General features: G+C 44.9%; 1 protein-coding gene across 2 annotated transcripts in view; it reads right to left on the reverse strand.

Moving 5' to 3' along the window:
- The window catches only part of IGF1R (insulin like growth factor 1 receptor), a 196,346-nt gene that overhangs the window by 48,965 nt on the left and 121,493 nt on the right, over positions 1-25,888 (reverse strand). For both annotated transcript variants that reach the window (XM_044444981.1, XM_044444979.1), the window contains exon 3: positions 2,211-2,523. In XM_044444981.1, coding sequence (XP_044300916.1) covers positions 2,211-2,523 — 313 coding nt within the window. The remainder of the gene's footprint in view (positions 1-2,210; positions 2,524-25,888) is intronic.

Raw genomic sequence — 25,888 nt, forward strand, 5'->3', positions numbered from 1 at the left:
CTCCGTAGAAGTTCAAGAGGGAGAAAAGGGGGCACTTTGGAGGATGGGGAGAAGAGAATACAACACAAATACAACGTATCCTATAAAATTATCTTGTTTCCTCCTCACTCACCAAAAGAGAAGTCAGCTAGACTGGCTCAGAGGCTTCCACAGAGGAGTGGAGGTGAAACTGCCTCTGACCTCCACTCACCTTGCCCAGCTCCTGCCACCATCTGTCTATCAGGTGGGCAACACATAAAGGTCGTGTCCTCAGTCAGGCATGGGACAAAGACATGCGTTCTGGCCCAGGAGAACTCCTGTCCATGAGGTAAGTTCGACTGTGATTGCAGCATCAGACCAGATCTGCCCCTCTGGAATTTGTCACCAAAGTTCTTTGGCAAAAGTTTAAACCAAGCACTTTGGAGAACTCAGAAAATGCAGCGATGCCAAAAGGAACTGAGTGTTAAGTTCTCACACGACATTTTCATCGGTCAGTGACAGTGATAAGAAGGAGTGGCAAGTCCACACAAAGCATACACATATAGACAGACCACGCAGGTCAGCGATAGAGAGACAAAAACACTGATCATGGATTGCTCAACTTAATCGATTAAAAACTGGTTGCTGCATGATTTAACATTCTTGATATCTGAAAATCCACTGTGCATAAACATCACAAAGGAGGAAGGACCTCAGACTAGCCTCTTCTTGGACATGTTAGTTTTCTATGTGGAGGAATTTTAATCATGAAAATGTTCAAAGATGATTTGTTGAAAGCCCAAATCCTGCTCTTTAACCAAGAGGCCCAAAACAAATAAAGAGTTCCAGAGCAGATTACAAACATTAATACTAAGGCAAGTTTATCATCTAGAAAGGGTGGCACAATGAAGGCGTGATCAAGGAGAAGAAGGGAAAAAGAAAACTTCCAGTACCAGTTATGGTTCCTAATACAAGCAGCCCCTTCATGCCACCCATACAAAGTGGAACAGTCCATAAATGATTACAGCACATGATCTGCAGTTTGACTGGGCTGGCCCTCTCTGATCAGTTGCAGGTGGGACAGCTGCAACCGACCAAATGCCAGAGGGAGAACAGATTCCTTGAAACACATGTTCTTTCTTTGATTTCCATAGATTCATAGCCATCTCAACTGAAAAGGTTCAAGGCACCTACAAGTATATCCAGCCACGAACCTCGGATGCAGATACTCAACTCAAAGCTGATTTCAAAAAAGGACCTCGCATGAAATTAACAGAGACTGTTCACATGCTGAGGCTGCAGGACTTTAAATGTCAAGACCTCAGGAAGAGATGTACTTAGGAGCAGCCTCAATCTGCATCAGTGTATACTATCAGCAGAATGGGAGGGAGAGGTATGTAAAGAGTTGTTTGGGTCCCGTCCAGCTGGACTTCTCTCCACCATCAACTGCCCTGCAGGAGCACTGCAGGAGAGGGAGACACTCAGTAAGCATACTAAATATGTGCCCCAGCTTTTTCTGCCTTGGGGCCATCTTCCATCAAAGGCCTGTGGGAAGGATACTCATAATTTTGATACAGACAGAGTTGTGATTTTAGCATTCTTATTATTTGTAACCTGCCTGGGTAAGAGTTGTCTCTTGCAAGATCACATACAAATAAAACGCAATAAATAATATAAATGCACAACTGCGGGGGGGCAGAAGTGTTTAAAGCTGCATGATGCTTCCCCAAATGATCAAAACAACACCCTTCTCCCATAGAAGGAACTCGCAGGGAGAGGACAATCAAAGGCAGCAGAGCCCAGGGAAAGCCCTATCACATTGTTGTGCCATCACTGATCATACAATGAGGTTTAATAGGTAACAGGTGGAGTCAACCACATAGAGGTGCATCACACAGAGGTGCTTAGCACACCTGCTAAGATCTGTACCGCCTTATTTCTGAACGGGGCATCTATTTCCCATGCTAGCCCAGACTTGTGTGTACAGCCAGATTCCAGATCAAAGCACCTGCTAAAGGCCCATGCCTCAAACATGCTAGTCTTGCTCTACTCCAGATAATGGTGACCAATATAAGCAGCAGCGCAATAGTCCATACCCTTGATGTGTTTTTGCACACACGGATCATCATATCTGAGGACAGAGGCAGAGAGCTGCACTCAAAAGTTGACATCATTCCCCACCCCTGCTTTGCAAATGACGAGGCTATGTGCACTTGTGGTCTGCATGTATACATCTGTATGAAGTGTGCTACCTCTGGGTATCATTGCGCACGAATCCGGGGGGACACTCGGGCACACACTCGTCGTCGTGAATCACAAAACTCTCGAATTCATGCAATTCCGAGGCTGGTATCCTGGAGCAGTTCTCCTTCGTGATGCAGCGCCAGCCCTCAAACTTGTAAGTGTTGGGCGGGCAGGTGGGGACGCAGGTTCCATCGTGATAGTAGTTCCGACAAGCCACACATGCCGAGCTGTTGTTCGGAGCGGTGCAGCTGCCCAAGCACTCCGGGTGGCAACATTCGTTCTGCTCTGTGCAAGCGTATTTGCCACAAGCACTGGGACACACTGTGAAGAGACCAGAACAGTTTCAATAAAGTGATACTTGAAAATGACAGATGCAATACCAGAGGTCCCCTATCTGTTTATATCTTTCCTTACCCATTTATTCCACTCTTCTAGAGCATTCAGAGTGATTTCACAATATAAAAGTTTTTTCCACTCCTTCCTGACTTGAGTTTGTTTTGCAAATCAGCAACACCACCAAATATAGAATGCAATGCACATCACTAAAAGCAAACACATTAAATGTGTCTTTTTAAAATTAAGTACGGCAGTTTAGCGATTCAAAAGCAAACTAAACAGCAGTGAAATGAAACATTAAATCCCAACTGTAAAAGAGAAAGGTTTTCAGCTTCTGATGGAAGGAAATCCGAGAGAGTGATGGATCATGCCAAAGGCGTATTCCACAACTGGGAACCCCAATAACACAAGACAGTGGCAAAGCAAGCAAAATTCTGAAATTCAGTTTAAAGGACAAGAAAGCCTGTTTGAGGAGGAAGAGTCCTGGAATACATAGGCCTTTAAAGGCCAAGCAATCAAGGGCATTGATACACAATTGGCATATGCTTTGATTGACAGGTTCAAGTCAAAACTCTGGAACTCTATTTTGGACCAACTAGATTTTCCCAATTTTACATGGCAGTCCCACACAGAAGAACTGGAGCTGTCTACCTTAGTTACACTAGGCACACAGGCTAAGATATACAAGGTTTGCCTTCTCTATCAGAGGCTTCCTCTCCCATTGCCTGTGCCATTACCTATCAAAGTCTGTTCTGGTCAGCAGAGTTGAACCTGTTTGACTCAGACTCCAAACCAGAAGCAACGGAGGTGCTGAACAACTCCACTGAGACTCTGCTGAGTAGGAGGGATGCGAGGTTCCACAAGTCAGGCAGGGGGACAAGCAGAACAAGATCCTGGATCCACACCAATGCCTTACAGCTCACGCTACATTCCAGGTTCAAATTCTAACCCAGACATGACCCAGCTTTCTGCACTTATCCAGAAGTCATCATCCCAGCTATATGCTCTGTCTCCAGTATGCAACAAAGGACTTTCTCTGCCAATCTTCCACAGGAAGCTGCCTTGTCTCTGCCCATTGCCTGCTACCACATTCTAGTTGCCAGTCAGTGCCCCTGGTAATTGTGTGCGTGCAAAGCAAGTGCTCTGTCCCCGGACCATGTCCCCAACCCTTACATTAGCCCTCCGTTCCTCAACATTCCTTTGCTGACGTTTTCTCCCTTGGGAAGTTTGAAGGTTTGGAACACTGCTGTGGGAGACAGTGACTTACTTATTCTTTACATCAGGCAAGAGAGACTTAAGGACCATTCTCAGTATTGCTTGAACAAGTAGTTCGAAGAGCAAACTGGTGTTCGCTTGATGCTACAAGGACTCTGCTCAGATACCAAACTTGTTGGCCTGCATTGAGCTGGCCTGATCTAAATGGATGTAAATATTAGAAGCTTCCCAGGCTATTAAGGGGCTTCCATAGCAGCAACAGTGCATCTTACAAGCAGATGGATTGGTGCGCCCCATGAGTGGCAAAATGGTGCCAAAATTTAATATGGTGACCTGATTTTCCATTTGCACAAGGAAATCAAGCAAAGCCACACAGGCACATGCCTTGCATCTAAAGGCTTGCCTGATGATACCTAAAGAGCACTGTGTGCCATGATGAGCATTTATTCAGGTCTTCACTTTGCAAAAGGCAGAGGAGAACGTTCACAAATGCCATGAACCGATCTTCTCCATCAACCCACAGATAAATGGCACATCACCTCAAATCACAGAACACTCTTTGCATCTCACATGTTTCAGAAAACCCTGAAGATGTAATTAAATGGGAACTGGTTGTTCCTAACACAAGTGACATTTACTGTTGTTCCTAAAAACAAATTAGCAAAAGCAAATGGACAGTTTAAATAGCAGGAAAACTTTCTTGTCTTTCAAACACAAAACTATGCCATGGGACGTTCTCCTAGTAAATTACAAACTTCAAAGAGGCCACGGCAGCAGGTATCTGCTAAAGCACAAACTTTTCTGGAATATTTAAAAAAAAAAAAAACAAGCAAAGATTTCTCTGCACCTTTTTGAGGTCCATCACACTTTGCTGAATTTGCCTTAGAGTTTAGACGGGCTAATTATTCCCACCACTTTCAAAACGCCGTGACTGCAGCAAGGCTGAAATGGAGCAATTGGGTGAACAAACAGTCCATCAAATGGAACAAAAAATGGAGCCAACAGGGCAAGACTTCTGGCAAGCAAAGGCTACAGCCTCCGCCAAGGTTGGCAACGTGCCTTTTGCACGCGGGCAGATGCTGTGTTGCCAAGTATGGAGTATTTTTTATTTTTATTTTTAAAAGATCCTTCCCTTTTTTGTAAAATGATATTGGAGTCTTCCTCTCCTGCCCCCTTCCCCCCAGCCTCACAATCCTGCTCCCCCTCCCAAGAAAAACATCAACATCCAACCAAGTATTTCAGTGAAAACAAAAATAATTAGGGGATTCAGGTGACAGCCAAGCTGTGTACATAAATGCTGTCTGATTTCACTTCTGAAAAGTAAAAGGGATTTGGGAATATCAACTTGTATAACTCTTGGAAGAGTCTTTCCTTTTCAGACAAGGTTTCTGTAACTGCTTGCACAACAGCTTACAGGAAATGCCATTTGAAAGTTTTAATTATGCTCATTAAGTGCCTTTTCAAAGATTCTAAACGCTTCAGGTGAGTTATATACCATGTAGAGGACCTTCCTTGTTTCATTTTGTTTCTTGTCTCCTGAAAGTGCCTAACGGCTAAAGCTCTCTGGGCAGTTTACAAAGGTTAATTGTCCCACTCTTGTAGACTAATGAACTTTGAAAAGGTGTTAATACAGACAACCTTCTAAGCCAACCTACAGCTCTCAGAGTAGTACCCACTGACTGATGCCCACCTGAGTGAAGCCATGCCTGCTAGCATGCTATGCATTGCCCCCCCACAGCACCCCCCCCAAAATCCCGAGGAATGATTTGTGCACTCCATGACTCTGAAAGGGGGCAACCCCACTGCAGTGGGGGGCAGAATATATCTCTGTCCCTCTGACAGAGGGCTTCTCATTGGATGAAATGCAGTACTATGTGCCCCTAAAGATATTGTTGCAGGTTTCAGCCACATGGACATATTTCTAATTAATTATAATTAATGTACTTTTAAAAAAATACCCTGAGATTCACACACATAGGGTCCCCCTATTATGCAGACCAGTATTCAGGTTTCCACATTTCACAATGTTGGGGCTAGGGCATAGATAAACACACACGCACATGTCATTATTGATAAGATACTGTGGACAAGAGACATTGGCTTGCCTGAGGAGCCAAGTAAAGTTGTTGGCAGACAAAGAATTCAGACCAGGAAGGTCCTACATTCATAGCTCAAGTTTCTTCCCAGCCTGCTGCATTTGCAGGCCCTTGTTGCTCCTTGACGGGACTCAAACTCATAACCACACTTGTCCAAAGCAGAGGGAAAGGTACCACGCTTACTCCACTGCAGCTCACAACCAGAAGAACAAACATTTACAGAGACGCTCCGAAGAGTGGCGATCGCCCCACCATCTCTCCAAAGTAACCTGCCAAGGCGCTTTCAAGTGATGCCAGCTTCTAACGAATTCAATGCAGCCAACATGCAGCGCATTCAAACACCGGGCTGATACAGACTGGCACTCCAGGGACATGGGAAAGGTGGGGGACTTCTGTTCATATTGTTTTCCTTTATCATGACAGACAAACTGCAGCGACTAACACAGGGGCAGTTCCATGGACATGCCGTGTGAGGCAGAGAGGCCAGGAAGAAGAACAGTGGGGTGCTTGGGGAAAGGACAGGGAAACAGACAGACCTCTTCGACCTCCGTACAATCAGCGGGGAAAAGGAAGCGTGGTGCCGTCGTTCCCTGCCTGGCATGCACTCCGCACAAGCTGCCATGTCCTTCAGAGTGAAGGAGGTGCAGAGCAGGGCCAGCTTCCAGACACCTCAGAACCCTTCCCTTGGCCACCATGTTGTAGTGATGGGCGTGATGGGTGGACCTTGGGAAGTCCAGGCTCTGGCACCCACTCGGCCACAAGTCTCACTGAGTGGCTCAGGGCCAGTGGCTGCCTCTCAGCCTAACCTACCTCACAGGTTTCCTGCTGTTAGGACAAAAGGGAGAGCAAGAACAGAGGGATCACAGAGGCTCCCATGGGTTCCCTGCAGGGCAAAGGAGGGTTAACAAATATCATAAATACAAAAAATAACAAAACCTATATGCCACGAGGTTATTACGCCCTGTGCCCTCTCCTAAGTTAGGCTGCTAAAATCAAGCAAGCATATAGGAAAACAGGAGACATTTGAAAAGTACATGTACATGAGTTCTGGTCCCAGAAACCAATTTCTGGGCTATGTCTGTGCAAGCTCCATGCCGCCCTTCCTACGACTCCATTTTGACCTGGCTGCAGTTGCTGCTACCCTTGCTAAGTTCTAGCAAAAAGCAAGATTGTGTGTGCCCTTCCCTGGATCGAGGTATCAACCAACTTGAAGAGGTCCAGCAAGATCAAGACTCCACACCTCCCTCCCTCCATTCAAAGCCTCAGTTCTCATAAGTGGTCACCACAGGAAGACTTGTCAGTCCCGCAAAGAAATGCATCACTAATATTTAACTCAAACATATAAACTACTATCATTAAACTAAACCCAAAGGCCTCGGAGATATGCTATTTCAACATGTCATGCCACTTTATTTTATAAGTCCAAAATAGGCTGCTCATTTGGTTTATCCAAACACAAAATGTTTTGTTTTTTTTAAATTTTGAATTCAGGTTTAGATCTGCCAGTATGGGAACAAGAAATTTGGGGTGGGGATGGGGGTAGATACTTGATGTGTTTTAGATGATTGTGTACTATTTTAAAATGCACTTTAGTAATAGATTCTGTTTTATGTTCTCTAATGAATACATACGAATGAATGAATACACAAACAAACAGGCCACTCCTAATCAAGTTAAGAAGCTAACTGGAAGCAACACTTCAAATACATTTAAAAAAAAGAAGTAGCCACAATGTTTGCACAAATTCCTCTCACAGGGTTAAGAAATCTCATTCTGGATTTCAGCGACCCACAGTTTTGTATTTATTTCTCAGCATGATGTTGTTGCCAAAATAAAACCTCCATCCAAGTTTTGGAAGTAAAATTCATCTCGGTGACAGATGCTCAGAGCTCTTTGTGAGAGTCAGAACGGCATAAAAACCAGGTGAGCTGCTAAAAATGTCAAGGGATAGACCATTTTCATTAAACAAAGCTCAGAAACTCATTTTCTTTCTCTCTATGTCCATGCCTCTTCCCAATTAAAGCTACATCACCAGCATGAATTAGAGTGAGCACAAGCCTCTGTGTGGCTTAATTCACCCAAACAGACTATAGAAGCTTCCTAGCCACAAACCACATCAAGGTAACTCTCTTGTTTGGGAAGAAATACAAGAAGCTGGGAGTCCTCTAGGCTTCATTAAGAAATGGCAGGCAGAGCTCCGTTACACGCAGATGCCCAGAGCACGTGAGGACACTGACTGCGAAGGAACCAGTTTTTTTCCAGAAAGGCATAGGTGAATGCTTCGGGATAGTTCATTTAAGCAGGCATACCGTAACTGGGTAAATTTCATCTTCATTCACGCTATCAAAGAAAGCAGTTCCTTTGGGAACATTCTGTGGCAAATGCTGAGTTGTTCTTTTGGTAATTTTACACACACACACACACACACACACACACACACACACACACACACAGCGTGTGCTATTTCCAAATCTTCTTTCTTGTGGGAGCTGAGAGAGAGATTTCTGCCTACAGCGAGCTTCAGTTAGGGGACATTATGGAAATGATAAAAACAAACAAACAAACAAACCTTTTTGCCTGGTCAACCAGGTATTCCGATGAGAATATTCCCATGGAGCAAATAAATACCTGGGGAACAAGTGGTCCTTGTCAGCTTTACCTACACAGGGGTCCAACACCTCAGTCAGCTTTGTCCGTTCGCACAGGCCTCCCAGAGTCAAAAGGCAAGCAGCAGCCACGTGGCCAGTAATCTTCTCCCTGGCCCATGACATTCATTCCCACCATAGGCAGTGAGATCCTTCCTTACCCAATACAGCAAAGGAGGCAGAATCACAACTTGCAACATGCAAGACAATGCAAGGTTTGTTCCCTCTTCCCATGCACCAGTGGCCATTGCAAGAGGCAGAGGAATACGACAGGGGAAGGAGGTCCAGTCTCCCAATCCCATGCCATGGTTTTCCTCATCCCTTCCCATCCCCTTCCCTCACATTGGATTGCCCTTTCAGGCCGTAATTGGCAGGCAGGCAGGCATTGCCTTCTTTCGCTTGTTCCATGTAAGCCATTTTATTGGACATTTATTGTCCAGGAAAATATTTTCTCATCTCACACAGGTTCTCTATCATTTTTTCCTAAACTGAAGCATGGAGGGGTGGAAAGGAATCACTCACCAAACATATAAGCCATAAACTATTAATAGGATTCTCACAGGGGTCTCCTCCAAAAATATCAACTGCATTTTAAAACTTTAAATCAGTCAAGTTACTTGAAACATGCAGAGGGGTATGAATTATCCCTTAAAAGCTGGTTAAACCTTTATTGCCATACTGCAGCTATCGGAAGTGGAATTCAGGGGGCTTTTTATACTTAGTCACTCATCAGGCTCTTTGCAGCGAGAACACTTTGTTGCTGTGTGCCTAGGTCTTCTGAAGTTTGTGGTCTTCTCAAGTTTGCAGTTTTCCAAACAAGGCAGATTTATGTCCAGGAGAGAAACAAACCCAGGGCTGCCTCATGCAAATACAAGCCGAATTCAGAGCCATGGGAATTTGGAACTCAGCTCCAATAAGAGGCTTCTGGCAGTCCCTCTCAAACCCGGTCTCAGACCATTTATGTGTAAACGTCATGCCACATGTAATTCCACATCAAAATGTCCAACCTTTAATTCCATCACTTGTTTCTGTATTCTCCCTCTCTGTTTTGGAAACTTAAATGGTAGGACTTGCATACGATTTCTGCTTTTATATTTTCTGTACAGCTCAAGGTTATGTGGGGTACTAGCAAGTAGCATGTGGAGAAATGCCAAAACTTACTGCCAAGATCAAATGATCAAGAATCAGGCAACTGGCAGCCTGAGAGGTTCAACTGGACCACTCTGGAGGATTTAATGCTGGGGTCTCCAACATGGTGGCCACAGAAACTAATGTGCCCACAGACACCTCTCTTCCGACTTGCCAGGGTCCTCGCCCCTGCCTAACTGTATTTGTATGATATTTATTGTGTGAGCCATCCCAAGGCTATACAGCAAGGGGACGGCATACAAAAACTTTAAATAAATAAATAATAAAAATAAATAAATTTAACGTATGGGAAAAATAACTGGAAGACTGGCACACTGCAAAATGAAGCACCTCCAGCACCATCTTAATTTGGATTCCGAAGAGTGGTTTTATGGTTTGGCGCTCCAGCCCTGTCTCTGCCTTATACTTCAGTTTTTGGGCAAGTCACCCAATTTTCCCTTCTGGGAAATGAGTGTTTTCAGACTTTCAATACCTACCACAGTAGCTGTTTAATAAGCAGACAAGCCCCTTCAGGGCAGCCATTTTGTAAGAAAGTCCCAAGACACTCTCAAAATTGTAAATGTGCTAAAAAGACCTAAAAAGATTGGAGACCACTGATTTCTAACCAGATCCACAGCACAACTTCAAAAATAAGGGATTCCTATTTAGGCCTCCAAATCTGAGTATGAACTCAACAGAAAGGGCTGTTTCTCAGCACAAAAAGCAAGATCACAGTTGCTGCTCCCTCCCAGTGCCCCACGTCGTAACTTGTTTGGGTCTCTGGGTAGAGTCCATGCTGAAGGCCTTTCCATTCTTCCTCAGGACAAAGCTGGTCCTGCTACTGTTGTTGTTGCTGCTGCTATTTTTTGGGGGGATGCCACAACCACATGGCCTAAGGATTTACTGCAGGGCGGTCATATTAACCTTCAAAGCTGCTCTTGAAGACGGTCCGGGAATTAGAACAGGTACAAAATAGGGCCACTCAGCTGGTGACGGGAGCCGCTAGAGTTGTCCACAGAACACCTATCCTGACAGATCTTCATGGCCTAGGCCCAATTCAAGGTGCTTGTGCTGACACAGAAAGCCCTAAACGGCTTAGGCCCCAGTTATCTTAAGGAGCACCTGCACCCATATGCCTGGGCCTTTGAGGTCGACACAGGGGGCCCTCCTGTGTGAGCCACCCCTTAAGGAGGTGAGAGGGATGGCCGCTAGGAGGAGGGCCTTTTCTGCAAGTGCTCCCCATACCTGGAATGCTCTCCCCAAGGAGATTCACCTGGGACCTTCCCTACAGTCTTTTCAGGGTCAGAGGAAAACCTTCCTTTAAAAAAAAAAACACATTTTAATAGTTAATCCCATTTAACCTTTGTTTTGTATGTTTTGCTGTATTTTATTCTTGTTTTTAATGTGTTATAGTTTTTATTGTGTTTTTATTTCATGTTGTGAGCCACCCAGAGGTGCTGTGGTACAATTTTATTTATTGGGCAGCATACAAATGTTTTAAACAAACAAACCAGGTTTGCACAGTCCTGCAACTGAGCCATGAGGACATGCAGAATTACCCTCACCAGCCAAGTCATGCAAACTCATGTGAGGATAACTAGTCTCCATGGTTAACAAACCACCCAGGACTCATGGGCTGCTTAGGATTCTGGGGTGGCTTGGTTACCACAGCAACAGGCCACCCTTGCTGGGTTCACACAACACAGCAAGCTGCACTGGCAAGACCAATTAGAGAGCCAGTGTGGAATAGTGGTTAAGAGCGCTAGGGACTGGGACTCAGGAAATCTGGGTTCTCATCCCCATTCAGCCATGGAATCACAGACTCTTAGCCTAGCCTACCTTGCACGGTTGTTGTTATGAGGGAAAGACTGCTAGGAGGAAGAGAATTTTGTAAGCCACCCTGAGGTACTTGAAAGGAAAAAATAAGGGATGAAGATGTAATAAATAAAGAAAATAAGAATTAGGAAAATCCCCTCAGCATGTATGTGGACAGGGCCATTCTTTGTAGTTGATGGTGTGTGTGTGTGTGGGGGGGGCACGATGCAGCTCCCCTGCTAGAGGATGGGGGGGGGCACTCACCAGTGCCTGGATGGGACACTGCCTGATTCTGTCTTGGTGTGAAGTTTGTGGTTTAAACCCTGACACATCTGGAAAATGGATCGGATAGCAGGCAACAGCAATGGCAGAACATGCTACAGATGAGACAAGCAATAGTCTGATAAGTGCAAAGTGGTTTCTTTAGCCTAGGTTAGGACTTTTCTTCCCAATACACTATGCAATTGCCTGTCCGTAGATGCAGGTATACAGCCGGTAGAACGTGAATCATCTCATCCAGCGTGTATGCGCAACAGATTTTCATGCTTCTACGTAGGTTTCCCTCAGCACCTTCCCCAACACTCCCTCCCCACCTTCCTTCTAGATACCTGCTGTTTCCATGGAAAGTCTGGGTGGTGTGGTGGACTAGGATTTGGGAGAGCCTGGTTCCAGTCCCAATTCAGGCATGAAGTCCACTGCACAACTTTGGGTCTGTCCCTAACATGTCTCAGAGGGTTGCTGTGAGGATAAAATAGAGGGTGAAGACCATGGAATCACCTTAAGTCTCTTGCAAGAGGGGAAAGTAGGATATAAATGCAAGTTAGTAATTACTAAAGTGATGGAAACAGAGATCAAGCACACTTTTAGCCACCCCTTTCACTGCTTGGTTGTGCTCCTCGCTGCCCCATTCACCCTTGCCACCACGCCCTGTAACCTTCCTTTCCCCAAATCACAGAAGGGCCCAAGAAAACAGATTGTACCAAGCAACCGAATTCAGATGCACGGCTCCGTGGCCTCTGAAAGGAGGAGGGGAGCCAGCACTGCACCAGCTCAGAGCAAGTACTGGCAAGTGTGTCCAACCTCAGAACATGCTTTGCAAACAATTAGGAACCCCTGAAACAAAACAAAAACAGCCCTGGGCTGAAGTCATCATGGGGATAATTAGCGCTGGAGACATACCAGTCCTATTTTGCTTGCAAATTCAGTTCCTATTAAAAAATCAGAGCTGAACACACCCATCCCAGCCTCCCTTTCATCCAAGATTAAGGCAACTGCTCCCAAGCAGAGAAGGATGCTGTCACAGTTCTTGCATGAGGGTCACGTGGCCACTAAAGGGTAGCTCCCCCTTTGGGGGGATGAGAGGATGGGAAGTGGAGAAGAGGCTGTTCTGAAGGCAGGAAAAGAGGAACCAGCATCCAGTATACGCATGCTTCCCTCGCTGGATCAAGCCAAGAGCTAGGCATGTGAAGGATAGAATTTTACAATTGCTTTCAGCGGTGTAGGCAACATTACAAAATTTAAAGCAAGCCATTTGAATGTCTCTGAATGTTTCAGATGAAATAGCAAGCTGAGTTTCAAAAATGTTTTTTAAGCCAAACCACACTTAACTCACCCAAAAACTGTAAAACCCAGTGACTGAAACTAAAACCAAAAGCATATACACATCCTATTATTCTGTATATGCAAGAAAGGTGAAAAGGGTCTTTCTTTTAATCCACACAGCACCGTTTCCAAAGAAGCAGATGGACCATTCTCTTCCAGAGAGGAACTCACTGATGGTCATGTTGGCCATTTCAACAGGTAATCTCTCCAGCAGAGAAACGAGCTGGTTTGATCAAAAAGGGCACCTGTTACAACAAACCCCAAACAACCCATTGGCATCTCACAACCAGGGTTAGGCAAGGTGGTACCCACTGGCCTCAGGGCATTCCAAATGATGATTTTGGTTAATTGGAATACTTTAATCTTCAACCCCTAAGAATGACTCACCCCAAACCAGATGCCTCGGCTTTCAGAGCTGAGTTTAAACGCTACCCATTTGTATGTTATGTGCCACCTCTGGCTCAAGTGAAGCCTGCCCTTGTCCCACAGTGGTTCCTAGGGCCCAACAAATTGGAACACCACCTCCAAGCGCTAAAACTCCTCTGCTTAGCCAGTCTAGCCAGCCCCACAAGTGGAACAGGTAGCATTTCGGAGAAAACCACCCTGGCACGCCTAGATTTCAACCTTCTACCTAGCAAGTCAATTTTGCTTCCAGGACTTCACAACTGCCCATATGCTTCTGAGCCCAATTCAAGGTGCTGGTTCTAACATTCCAAGTCCTACATGGAATGTTTCTCTGGACCACTATCCACCCAGAGTATCTGAGGCCGACCTTTGCGGGAGGCTTGGCTGCTGGCAACATGGAGAAGGGCCTTTTCAAAGGTGACACCCCCCCCGCCCCTGTTATGCAACAAGTCCTTCACTGAGGCCCACCTGGCACCAGCCTTAACGCCTTTTCAGCACCAGATTAAGACTGTCCTCCACCACTGGACATTCAACTCAACTGGGGGCTTTGTTAGCTGTTTAAACAGGTTTTAAGATTTACTTTGATTAAGCTATTGAAATTTTTACATGTGTTTTAAATTTGGCTTTGCATTTTTGTGTGGTAACCCTTTTATTATTTTTAATGCTATTTGTATTTTATACTGCTTTTTAAATGTTGTTGAACACTGCCCAGAGAACTTCAGCTATTGGGCAGTATAGAAATTAAAACAAAATGTTTTCCCATCACTGGTGCCAACGCAAACCATGCCCATTAATTCAGCTCCACCACTATCCACAAATCTATATAGATGGCACTTCTGCACCAAGCAGACAATGTCCATGCCCACCACAAATGCAGCTGTTCATGGGTTTTACGATTCAATCTTCCACTACCCTGAAGCCCCATCCCCACCCCACAGGAACACCCTCAATGCAAGGGGATCTTCACTGCTGCAGCAACTCACAACTGTGGTGTCACCACTAGGAGGTTATTGGTGTTATTAAGCTTTTGTGTTTTTAATTTGCCACATTTACATGAGCCACTTTACCAGCTGGCATGCCTCTGTCTCTTTTCCACATTTGAATCTGTAGAAGTCCCTGCAGCTAATTAATTCTCTCCCTTCCCCCTTTCCAGTCACTTCAGAAAGGTGCTCAGGGCAGTTAACAAGTAAATCCAGATTAAAAACAAAAATTTAATTAAAACATATCATATGGGAGCTGACTGGCTTGTAAGAACAGGGCCTCTGCTGCTGTGGCCCTCCAGGTTTTGAAATATGCTTCCCAGAGACTTGCCTGGTGCCCACATCACGCTCTTTAAACAATTTTCCCAAGTAGTTTAGTTTTGCACTGTGTTTTAAATCTTTGCATTGCTGCTGGCTCCTATTTGGCAATTTTTGTGTTTCTATTGCAGCTTTAAACTTTTACTTTGTGTTTTACTGTCCTGTTATTTTATGGTTTTAAATACTGTGAACTGCCTAGCCAGTATAGAACTGTAGTAAATAAATGAATGCATACAAACACAATTTTGATGCATGGGGGTTCCCAGCTTCAAAATGGAAAGGACGTGTTTTGGCTTGGCTGTTGTTGCCTCGGCAATCAAAGTGGCTTGGAAAGGCTCCCACCTCCCTTTCCTGAGCTTCATGAGATGGGGCAGGATTGCGGGGGGGGGGGGGGGTACTCTGTCCAAACCAGCAAAGGCCAGCCAAAATTTGTAGACCCCCACTGACGAATGTAGGCTGCAGCCCACAAAAGCGTAGGACGACAATGGAACTGTTTGTTAAGCCGTGAGCACTTCTTACACTTGCCTGTATCTGCTGAAGAGTTTTTCAGAAAGGAGCAAAGACTTCCCGGTCAGGGAGAACAGCTTTTCATTTGCAGTGCAGAGTTTACTGGCAACACAACTCTGTATGTTTTGTGCTGGAAAGACCCTCAAGTTCTGCTTAACACTAATCCGAACTCTGCTCCAAAGAAAGTTCAATGGGATGACCTGAATTCTGCATGCAAAGCCAAGAACTGGTTAACTCTGCCAGTTTCTATTTTGCTTGCTTGCATGCTTGTCAGTTAAGTCCTGGGGAGGGGATAGAAGATAGAAAGAGACTAAAAGTGTTTAAAACAAACAGAAAGGTTTTTTCTGCCACCTTTAAAGGTTTTTTTCAGATTTCAAGCAGCCACTGCCCACACACTTGTGGGTGCATACTGGTTGCCATAAGGACTAGCAGCTTGCAGTCAGTGAAGAAATTGTGCTGGGGGAAGTTCTGTTCCCATAGAATCAGGGTGCACAAAGACCTGGTCTTCATACAGTTTGCAGCACATTTAAGTTCTCTTAGGTGCAGCTGGTTTGTGATGGGTTTTCATACTGTTGTCCCTCTTCTTTCTTGTTCACTGCTTTAAATTTCATAAGGAAAGACACGTAAAATAACCATAGTAATTTGAGTTGTTACTGAAGGATCATAAAAGGAACCTTCATCTCACACACCTTGACGGGCACAAAAAGGGCACCATGGTCTGAGTTATCAATGAGAAAGAACAGACAGAGATGTGCCACATTTTCACCACCTATGAGAACGATCAAGACGAATAAAGCAAAACATGGCCACCCAGGTTCCCCAAATGCCCTTTTTCCTTTTTTGCTTTTTATCAGCCCAGTTTGCAGCCTTTCCTCTAAACAGCTGCTATTGTTGGAGGGTTTTTTCTGCTTCACAAGATGATCCCAACCCATCAGGGACCAGTCAAGAACACGGATGTCACTGGGCCAAGCAGCCCCCAGAATGCTGGCTATGTGAAAACGCTTGTGTAGCATTCCTTGCCTTATTCCTTTGTGTTCACTCTGAATGGTGGGGTAGAAGGCATGTGTTAACCTGCACCCCAAGTGCAAGGATTAAAAGCTGAGTAACGGAGGGAGGGGAGGGCAAAAGTTAAAGGAGACTAAGATTTATGTGGTGCAGTTTGCATTTGTGTACAGCTCTCTGTGTAATGTCACACTTTCTGTGCTCCAAATGGTCCCTTCAGAATGCTGAAGTAAGAGTATTAAAGGGAACCATCAGTACATGCAGCATATCAGACGGTACCAGCTGATGTTTTGAAATCCAACCATAAAGCCCTTTCAAGCCTAATTTCTTTATCTACACCATTAACTGTGCTTACACAAAGTCCTCCAGGTTGTAGCAGCACGCAGGTAGAGTTACAAGTGATACTGCGGCCTGCCTATTTCACTGAGGACTGAAAAGAAATCAGACAGGGTGAAGCGAGTGGAATCCAGCCACTGGTACAAAAGCCTCTTGACTCCTGAAGGCAGCCCCCGCCCCCGCCCCACTCCCTGCATGTTGGAAAGATCCGATTACAAAAAAGCGCAGGCTAGCTGATAATTTTCTGCCGCCCGTTTAAAACAAAAGAACCCTACCATGCAAGGCTTTGCAGCTAAAAATACAGGGACAAGAGATGATCTGGGCTGGGGCGGCTGTGTTGGCGAGCTGGCCTCACAACACTACACGAGCGTAAGCATCACTTCGATGGCTGAGAGAGGAGCGCAAAGGCGCAGTTCTTTCGTATTCTTTTACGCTGACGCTTTGAAGGTCTGGGCAGACCACATGACACGGTTGTTTATGAGTCTGGAACAGGGTCACATGATCCTCCGCCGCCACTTTCCCCCTCCACTCCACAAGGGCTTTGGAGCTTCGCCAACCCAAACAGCAGTGACCTGCATGTAATAAGACGACGGGTAGGAAATCAACGGCAATGGCACTGTCTCAACGCATCTATCGGGGTGCACCATGGGGCAGCTCCACCACAACACAAGGCTGCAGGAATGACGGGGCCTCACCCCTGCGCTCCTGGAAATCGGCACTGGGTGCTATGTTAAACACTGCAATGCATTTCAAAAGGGAGAGGAAGAGTGGGCAGCACACACAGAGATGGTTTTGCCAATGTCGCTCACACCTGCTGCAAGACACGTGTGCACAGCATCAGCTTTACAGTTACAAGTCTGCAATGCCCGTTTGTACACACATGCGCATGCGCTCTCACAGACTACAAACACCTGTACAAACAGCTATCAATGTACCAATGCTATACTATGTATTCTTTACGAAATTACAAAGAATCTGCTACAAGCTATTTGTACTAAGGTCTTTCAGAGCGAGGGAAAGCAATTTTGCCCATTGCTGGCAACAGCTAGAATTATCTGGTTGGGTGAAAAGAGAACATTTTACACAGAGGCAAAACAACAATGACATATAAAAGCAGAAAATTGGATTAATGCACTGAGGGTAAGGGAATGTTTAGCAGCTGGAAAGTACATGGAGCAAAAGGGTGGCTGCTTTTAAACCTGCACCGCTTACAGATAAACTGCAAACACAGTGGAAGCAATCCGCCAACCAACAACTTCGTTTCATTTCGGAAGCTCACCAGAATCCTTTCCTGAAACAGAATGGACAATACACCTAAAGACCGTGAACAATGCATGCATGCTTGCTTGCTTGCTTGATTTATAACATTTCTATGCTGCCCCCATCGCAACAAAGCCTCGGAGCGGCTCACAAAAAATACACAAGTACATAAACAATAACTATATAACAATTTAAAAGAAAAAAATTTATCATCCCCCCCCCCGTGCATTCTCAGCTAATTATGGATTTTAAGGTTTGCAATAAAACAGCTCCTGGCAATGTACATACAAAGAGTGCACAAATCTGCCTGTCAAAAAATTAAACTCTAGTCACCAACCGGGAAATCTTCCTGCATGCATTTAAAGTTAACATATTCTTATGCAACAGCCAGCAAGAGAGGGAAAGAAAGTGACCCTCTTTCAAAGCAGTGGCAGGTGGCACAGTGCTGAAATTAGACTGAAGTCAGGACAGATTAACAGACTCACAGCCTGGCATTTTCTCCATCAAGACATACAGCTAAGAAGCATCCTTTCACACTGGTTTGTCCTTTTCACAGATTAGGGGTTTCATTTTTTCTCTCTGTATATCAGCCAAACGAACCTACTGACACAGAACGCTGCTAGCAACAACAGAAGTAAAGCCCACGTAAAAAGGAACACACCTTGTTTGCCCTTTCAGAGACGTAAACAAGTGTGCAGAGCTGAGTGGGCTAAAAGAATCTGTGGTGAGCCATCACCCATGGACCTGTGTGGCTAAAGCTTTGACAGGATGACTCTTTACAAAACAAGGCTGCTATATTCTTTATACAGTCTCCAGGTTATGAACCTCTGGTTTACAAGCAGCCTGTACTTATGAACGAGAAAACCTAGAAGTCCCACTTCACCCTCGAGTGGCAAGCAAGTGCCTGTGGCTGCCAGAGAGCAAGGAAAAGGAGGAAGGGAAGAATATTCCTGAAACGCTTGTTCAGCATCTTCAGATTTATATATTGGAGCAAGCGATCAGGATCAATTGCACCTCCAAAGGCCTGGAACAAGATAGAAGTGGTGTGTGCATGTTTAATTACACTCATGCATACATTGATTGGCTTAGCTAGGAGTGTCTGTTATCAGCAGCAACTGTACTGTGAATGACCACTGCTAATAATGTCACAATTACTGCCAATACTTTCTACACAGAGGTTCCTTCTGACCTCATTGTTCACAATTCTCCTTCCCAACCACCATATGTACTGCATATAAGCCTGTAATGTTCTTGTAACACTTACGCATCTGATGAAGTCCACAATGGCTTCAGCTTACTTTTAACTACTCATCTAGAACACCTGCCTGCATTTTTCAATTCATGATTGCAGGAAATTTTACAGAGATGTGCAGAAATAATTAAATGTCAAGCTACATGTGGGGTTTGCAGGCTCTTGGTTCATTATTGTTGCTATTTTTAAAAAAGAATCCCAGCCACTTAGAGATGACTGCTGTACAGAATAGAAATCCTTGCAGTTTTTTAATGCCTTCATAATCCATTCAACACATACTGGTTTCTGATTCCAAAAAGGTTATTTTCCAGCCAACATTCATTTCATATTCATAAAAAATTTCAATGACAAGGAACAGAACAAAGCAGTAAAACCCATAAACAACCTTGAACTGCCTGGAACACACCTCAATACTGTGGTACCCCCCCTTCCCTCTGCTATTGTTACATGTGGTTATCAGACTGCTTTTTTAATCTACCGGATTTTCTTGCCTCGTTTATTGTCAACATTGTTCTTAAAAAGTCTAGACAGAACAAAAAGTTCCATTAGCTTGCTTTTGCCACGCACATCCCTACTGTAATGTCGGGTTAAAGCCAAACCTTGGAAGGGTGGAGTGGGAAGAGACTAGGAAAAATAATGCAAATATGCAGCAAAACACTTTTTAAAGAAAGCAAGGTGCCCTCACAGCGGCCTTGCATTTGACTCTGAGGGCACTTTCCTATGCACATTTAGATAGCGGAGGTCCTCAGCATGCTGGGAATTGTAGGAGTTGTTTCTGCCTAGGCATGCACATGCCTGAGCCATTAAGTGGCTTGCAATTTCTGCATTTTGCAACCTACTGAACTATGCTGATGTTGTAATTCAATTTATTTGCTGATTAGTACTGAGCATTCGTATTAGCTTATGTCAACCACTCACAAAGCTTCACACACTAAATAACTTTTCCACCAGTGCTGTAAGATAGACCAGTGCATTATCAACGCCTCCATATTGCAGGCAGAGAGATGCCAAGAAGGCAGCTTCGCCTTAGCCATTTTTAGACCATGCTCTCGACCACCAGCTTTACAAGGCTGGACAAGGAGGAGGGAAACCCTTCTTTAACAATCATATATGCAAATGAGCTTCCCTGGAGGGGAGGAGGAGGAGAATGCTATTCTGAGCATTCCAAAATATAACACTTTGGCTGCTGGATAGTTTTGTGGTGGATGCTAGAATGCATGGACTAGATGGATGCAGGATCCTGTACTCAATGAAAACAGAGCGGACTGATTTGCTCATAAGGAAGGAATTAGGGTTTAGGAAATCTAGCCATTCCTCTAGCTACTAGATTCATATGGGAAAGGGTCCTAGCTGAGTTTCTGCACCCTCCCAGGACCAGTGTCAAGGACAGGCAGGGCTGGGGCTGTGTTGAAGGTCCAATGCCCCCCCGCCCCAAACACTGCTCTTCATCACCTGCTTGGTGCTCTGACTGGGCCAGTGACAGTGATGACAAGCAGAGCAGGAGATTCCCAGTGCCAATGACCCCCCTCTTACCAAGCAAACAGGTGCTGGCAATGCTGAGGAAGGGGAGAGGAAGGGGAGGATGAGGAGCAGCAGCAGATGCTGGCAATGGTGCCCATGGAGAGAAGAGGGTGCAAAGGGGGCTTTGCCAATGAGCCGCCAGCCAACACTGGGCCTCCCTTGCAGCTCGTCTTGAAGCCTGCCTCACCCATCCAGAGAAGGTATGAATGCCACCAAATTCATGCCAGTATGACTTGTGGCCATACTGGCTTCTCCACTCATGTACCCACACGGTACATCTGTTGTGCAAAACCAGGTGATTTACTGAATACTCTGGTAGAGAGTTAAGATGTTTTTCATGCTGAAACTTGAAAAGCCTGACGTAATCCTTCCCTGTCTCCTCCAGTCTGGCGATCATCATTCTTATTTTACAAAGTTAAGGAAGTCGCTGACCGTGTGCTCCCTTCACTCTTGGCAAAATTACTGTTTCCAAACCAAGATCTAGCAGTAAATTTTCTTCTTGATAACCATCCCAAAATCATCATGGATCTAGTTTTTTTAGGCATTAAACATTTTTTAGGAAGTTGCTCACACTGTAACAGGCTTTTATACTGAGCAAATCAACCCAAGAACTGTTTCCTTTCTTATAAAAACAGCATCAGTTGAACTCTTTCTTTTCACGCATTCAAAACTGTGATTGGCTGACCTAGGACTAAATCTGCTCGATTAATTTCTGACATACAGGCTTCCAGAGATGCTATTAACATGCCACTATGAAGCCTGGTTTGGAAAATTAGTGCTGTATGCTAATCAGAAATCAGTTGATCACATTCCTAATAAACAGGCTAGCTGGCATTTGATAAGAAATGCTCCAGAACACAAGGAGGAAAGATGCAACTGATCTAGTCAGGAAACTGAAATTTAGGACAAATACATGTGCAGGCCAAAGCAAATATTACTTTGGGACAAGGCTGTGAGCTACCTCTTTTCATTTTAAAGCAGGAAGGGGAACTTCAGGCTGGATCAGAAGCTGGGGGGGAGGGGGGCTTTAAGCCTCCCCACTGTCTGCTATAGCCCAGATCCTGGTTCCGGGGTTACCCACCACAATTTCTACACAATTTCACAAAAGAAATTGCTAGCATGCAGGGAGTGGATTGGGATCATGCCCACAGGAGGGGGGAAGAATGGGATAAAACCCTCCAGCATCCTCTCCTTATCTACTCTAAAACAAGAATAGGAGACAAATATAAGCCAGCAGCTCCCCTTTTAAAGTGAGATTTGTTTGGGTCCTGCATAACCCTCACAGCAACCCGAGCACTGATATTTTCTTATGGTTCAGTTGGGCTAAGACACAGCCTCTGCCTGTGAGAGCTTCAGGGAAGTCCTACCCTGCAGGTCCCATTATTATGGAACTGTGACAAGTTTCGAGACAAAGGTATTGCAGGAAGAGGAATCGTTAGCATTCAGCTGCATTTAAAAAAAATTGGCAGGCTTGGGAAGGAACTATACCACATCTAGCTTTCTCTCTCCCACTATTTTGTGAGAATTTAACTGATCCTAACAGATGTGATTTTTTTTCTCCCAGAAGCTGATGCAGCTGCCTAAGTTCTTTTGCAGAACAAGAATGATATCAGGTCAGCTACAGGGGTAGGGCTTGATTCTAGGTTGTGTGACTCCAGCTAGTGGAATTAAATACCCCTTCCATAACCCTAGAACAGGCCATTTAATAAGCCACAAGGTATCACTCAAAGCCAATCAACTAGGCAAATTCAAAATGCCAGCCTTACAGTGGGTTTCCTGTCTTCACCATTCTCCTGCAACAGATTAAATCAATCCACCAATTTCTCTTATAAATAAATGCCTAATTACAGTGTATAGCATTTATTAGAACTTCTCTAGTTCAATGAACACCTTTAGTACCCTCAAGAAAGTATATGAAAATCAACTAATCTTTCCCCAAAATTCCAACTACAACCCTCCTGTAAAAAAAAAGAGGAGGGTTGCAAATGAAACACAGAAGCCAACGGAGCAATTTTGTTCTGCGTGAAGACTCCATTCCACATGTTCCAGGCAGCCTTGTCACAAATAATTCATATCCGCTACTTCGCCATACTGAAATACAGCCTCATTGTGCTGCCCAGAAATAAGAAACCTAATTCAGGTCATAGCAAAAGCTTTTAAAACACACACACACCCTACATTGATTTGAACACAATAACGCCTCCTACTTTTCTACAGCCCACTACAAACGCAAAACTTTAAAGAGGAAAGCAGTGAAACCTAAAACTATATGGGGGGGGGGGCAAACCACCCAGCGCTTTGTTTTCCCTGCCTGCCAGCAGCCCAAATGGTTCTATGCGCATTTTAGCAGCCATGCTTGTTTTCGGCGCTTTATTAATAACCTGATTAGGCTTCCAGTCTACTCTAAGGAACTCCTTGTTAGCATTAGCTGAGAGGTGAGCAGATAAAGGAGACACAAACAAACTGGAACAAAAGCCTCTTTCGCTCGCTTTTCTGTGCCCTTCCCTTCCCTGCCCCTTCCAAAATCTGCCGCTTCCCCGATGCAATTACTCAAGGAAAACACTGCATTTAGAATGGAGGACAGAACAAAAATAAAACTGGGGAAAGGTGTGAAGTGGACAGCTACAATCTACAAAGCGTGTTTTCGAAACTGTTTTGATGCATTTCTTTTCAAATGCGTTTCGGGTGTGTGCGCGCGCGCGTGCTGTTTCGTCTGAAGCCAAGACGTGACTTTCTTCCTTGGAGCCCTTCCTATTTTGCGATATGCGCGGAGACCCTCCTTGTTTACTGGAAGGAATCGTTTTCCTCCCGCCCAGCTCGCCGCGCTGCCCGCTCGCAATCCCGCCGCGCCGCCCGCCCGCCCGCTCGGCCCATTTGGAGCAGTCCCGCCAGCCCGCCAGCCAGCCAGCCAGCATTGTGCAGCCCGGCTGGGAAAGGTGGAATTTCCGAGGGAACCAATTGGATGGCACGGAGGGCGGTTCCAGATGACTGGCATGTTATTCAGAGTAGAAAGTAGTAAACAACCTCTCTCTTTGCTGGCTGGAGACGGGAGGTGAGCACAAAAGGCACAGTGATTCCCCCTCCCCAACCTCTCCCTCGGAGCGGCTCGCTACAAGACAAAAGAAAGGAAGCAAAAGCCGTTTGGAGGTGGGGCTGGTGTCACGAGAAAAAAGAGGAGACCTACATTCACACAGCAAAAGGGTTTTTAAGAACCCCTTCCTCCCCCTGCCCGACTTCAAAGGCTCTTTAGAAGCAATGTCCGGTACTTTAGAAAGAACGCATTTTGCATGATTGCCATTTTATTCCTGCAATAAATCGTTGGGGGGGGGTTCCTGGTTAATTTCTATGCAACTACAGTATCTTCTCCCCCTTCACATCTTTTAAAATAAAACCAATGTCACTCTAAACATTTTATGTATACAATTGTTGGGCACACACATCCTGCATCTGAAATTTTACAAAAGATCCAATCTAGGAAATAGCAAATCAGAAACAGCTTTTTTGCAATAAAATCATTTAATACTGCTTGAACAACTTATGTATATTCTCCTCTCTCCCTCTCTCTCACACACACACACGCTCACTTACCCCCCTACCCTCAATGGGGTATTATACAAGATAGAAAGCTTTCTTAGGAGCACGGGAATAAAGAATGAATCTACCAGAAGCAGTCCATAATGCACCCAGCTCAGCACAGTAGGGCTACTCTGGATGCTGCTTGGCTAGAGTTTTTCAGGATTTCAAGAAGGTCTCCCAGCTGGAGGTATCCAGGATTGAAACTGTCACCTTTTGCATGCAGAACGGGGGCTGTCTGGCAAAGACCGGCCACCAAGGAATGTGCAAGAAAGTAATGAGCTGCTGTAACACATTTGAGCAAGGGATGCCTGCGTGATTCGGCCTCGTGAAAAGAGGCCCACAGCGAGGCTGCGAACTTCGAGGAGGAGATGCTGCAGGCTGTGTCTGGGAGGCAGAGACACCTGCACCATTTGCCGTCCAGGTAAAACTGCTCAGGACAGCTAACTGCTGGGCACCACAGTCTTTGTGATCCAATTCGAACAGCTGCTCCAAATGAGATCGTGGGTGAACAGGAGGTTACCAGCTCAGGTATTCCACCTGGCCCTCGGGTTTCTTTGCATCTAGTAAAGTTTGAGGTACCACTTCCCTTCTTTATGATGCCCTGAACACCTTACCACCGAAATTCAAGAATTAATGGAGACCAGGGGTCTAAGCAAAAGGAAGAGGACAAAAGATGGCAAGGACACTGTCAGTGAAGTACTCCTTGGGTTTGTTTGTGCACACTCAATGTATTCCTTGAAATGGAGCCATAAACAGCACAAACTTGATCAGAATCAAATATAAAGTGAAATAACAGAAATGTGACGCAACTAGTACCTGAATATACTGACTCATCTAGGGGACGGGAAGAGAACAAAAGATTCTGAACATCTACATTAAACAAATAAATCAAACAAGTTGTATTCCAGAACTTTGCTTTTGGGGGTGCCACCCCCATGAAGGAAGCACATCATGTTCTGAATCCCTGAGGCACAGTTTTATTAAGACCACAACCCTACTTGCTCAAATACTAGAAAATATGCATGGTGCCTATAAGAAAGGTTTGAATTAGCTCTCTTGCTTAGATTGCATGATTTACTTTTAATGCATTTATTTAGCCAATTCCATATTCTTTAAAATGTCATTCCACATGTTGCACATAATCCCCCCTCCTCCAGGAAAAAAGTTATTACGATGAAAAATATAATGAGCCTTCGCAGCCAGTCTGAAAGATTTAGCAGGATAGACTGACTTAAATCAAGGATAATTAAATCAGCAGGAAATAAAGTTCAGCTTGAATCACTGCTTTAAATCAAGTTTCCCACGGAAACTTTTTCAGATGTTCCTTCAGTGATAGTGCAAGCCTGACCATGAGGTCATGTTAATTTACCCACTATGTTAATTCTTACAAGCAGGCTTTCCCTGCATCTATTTTGCATGCTCCCTTTGCTAATTAATGTCATTAAAATTTTCCCATATGCAGTCTTTCTTATGATAACCACCAATGACAATCTAAGGATAACAGCAGAGTCCTGCAGCTGTCTCCTCAGAAATAAGTTCCACTGCATTCAGTGGAAGTTACTGCCAGGCAAGTGGGTGTGGATGGAGTGGTGGTCAGAGCGCCCTGGGAGATCGAGATCGAGGTTCCCAGCTCTGAAGCTCACTGGGTGACTCTGCGTCACTCACGCACTCTCAGCCTAACCTACCTCACAG

The sequence above is a fragment of the Varanus komodoensis genome, unplaced genomic scaffold, assembly GCF_004798865.1.
Source record: "Varanus komodoensis strain SLA01 unplaced genomic scaffold, ASM479886v1 scaffold46_3, whole genome shotgun sequence".
NCBI lineage: Eukaryota > Metazoa > Chordata > Lepidosauria > Squamata > Varanidae > Varanus > Varanus komodoensis.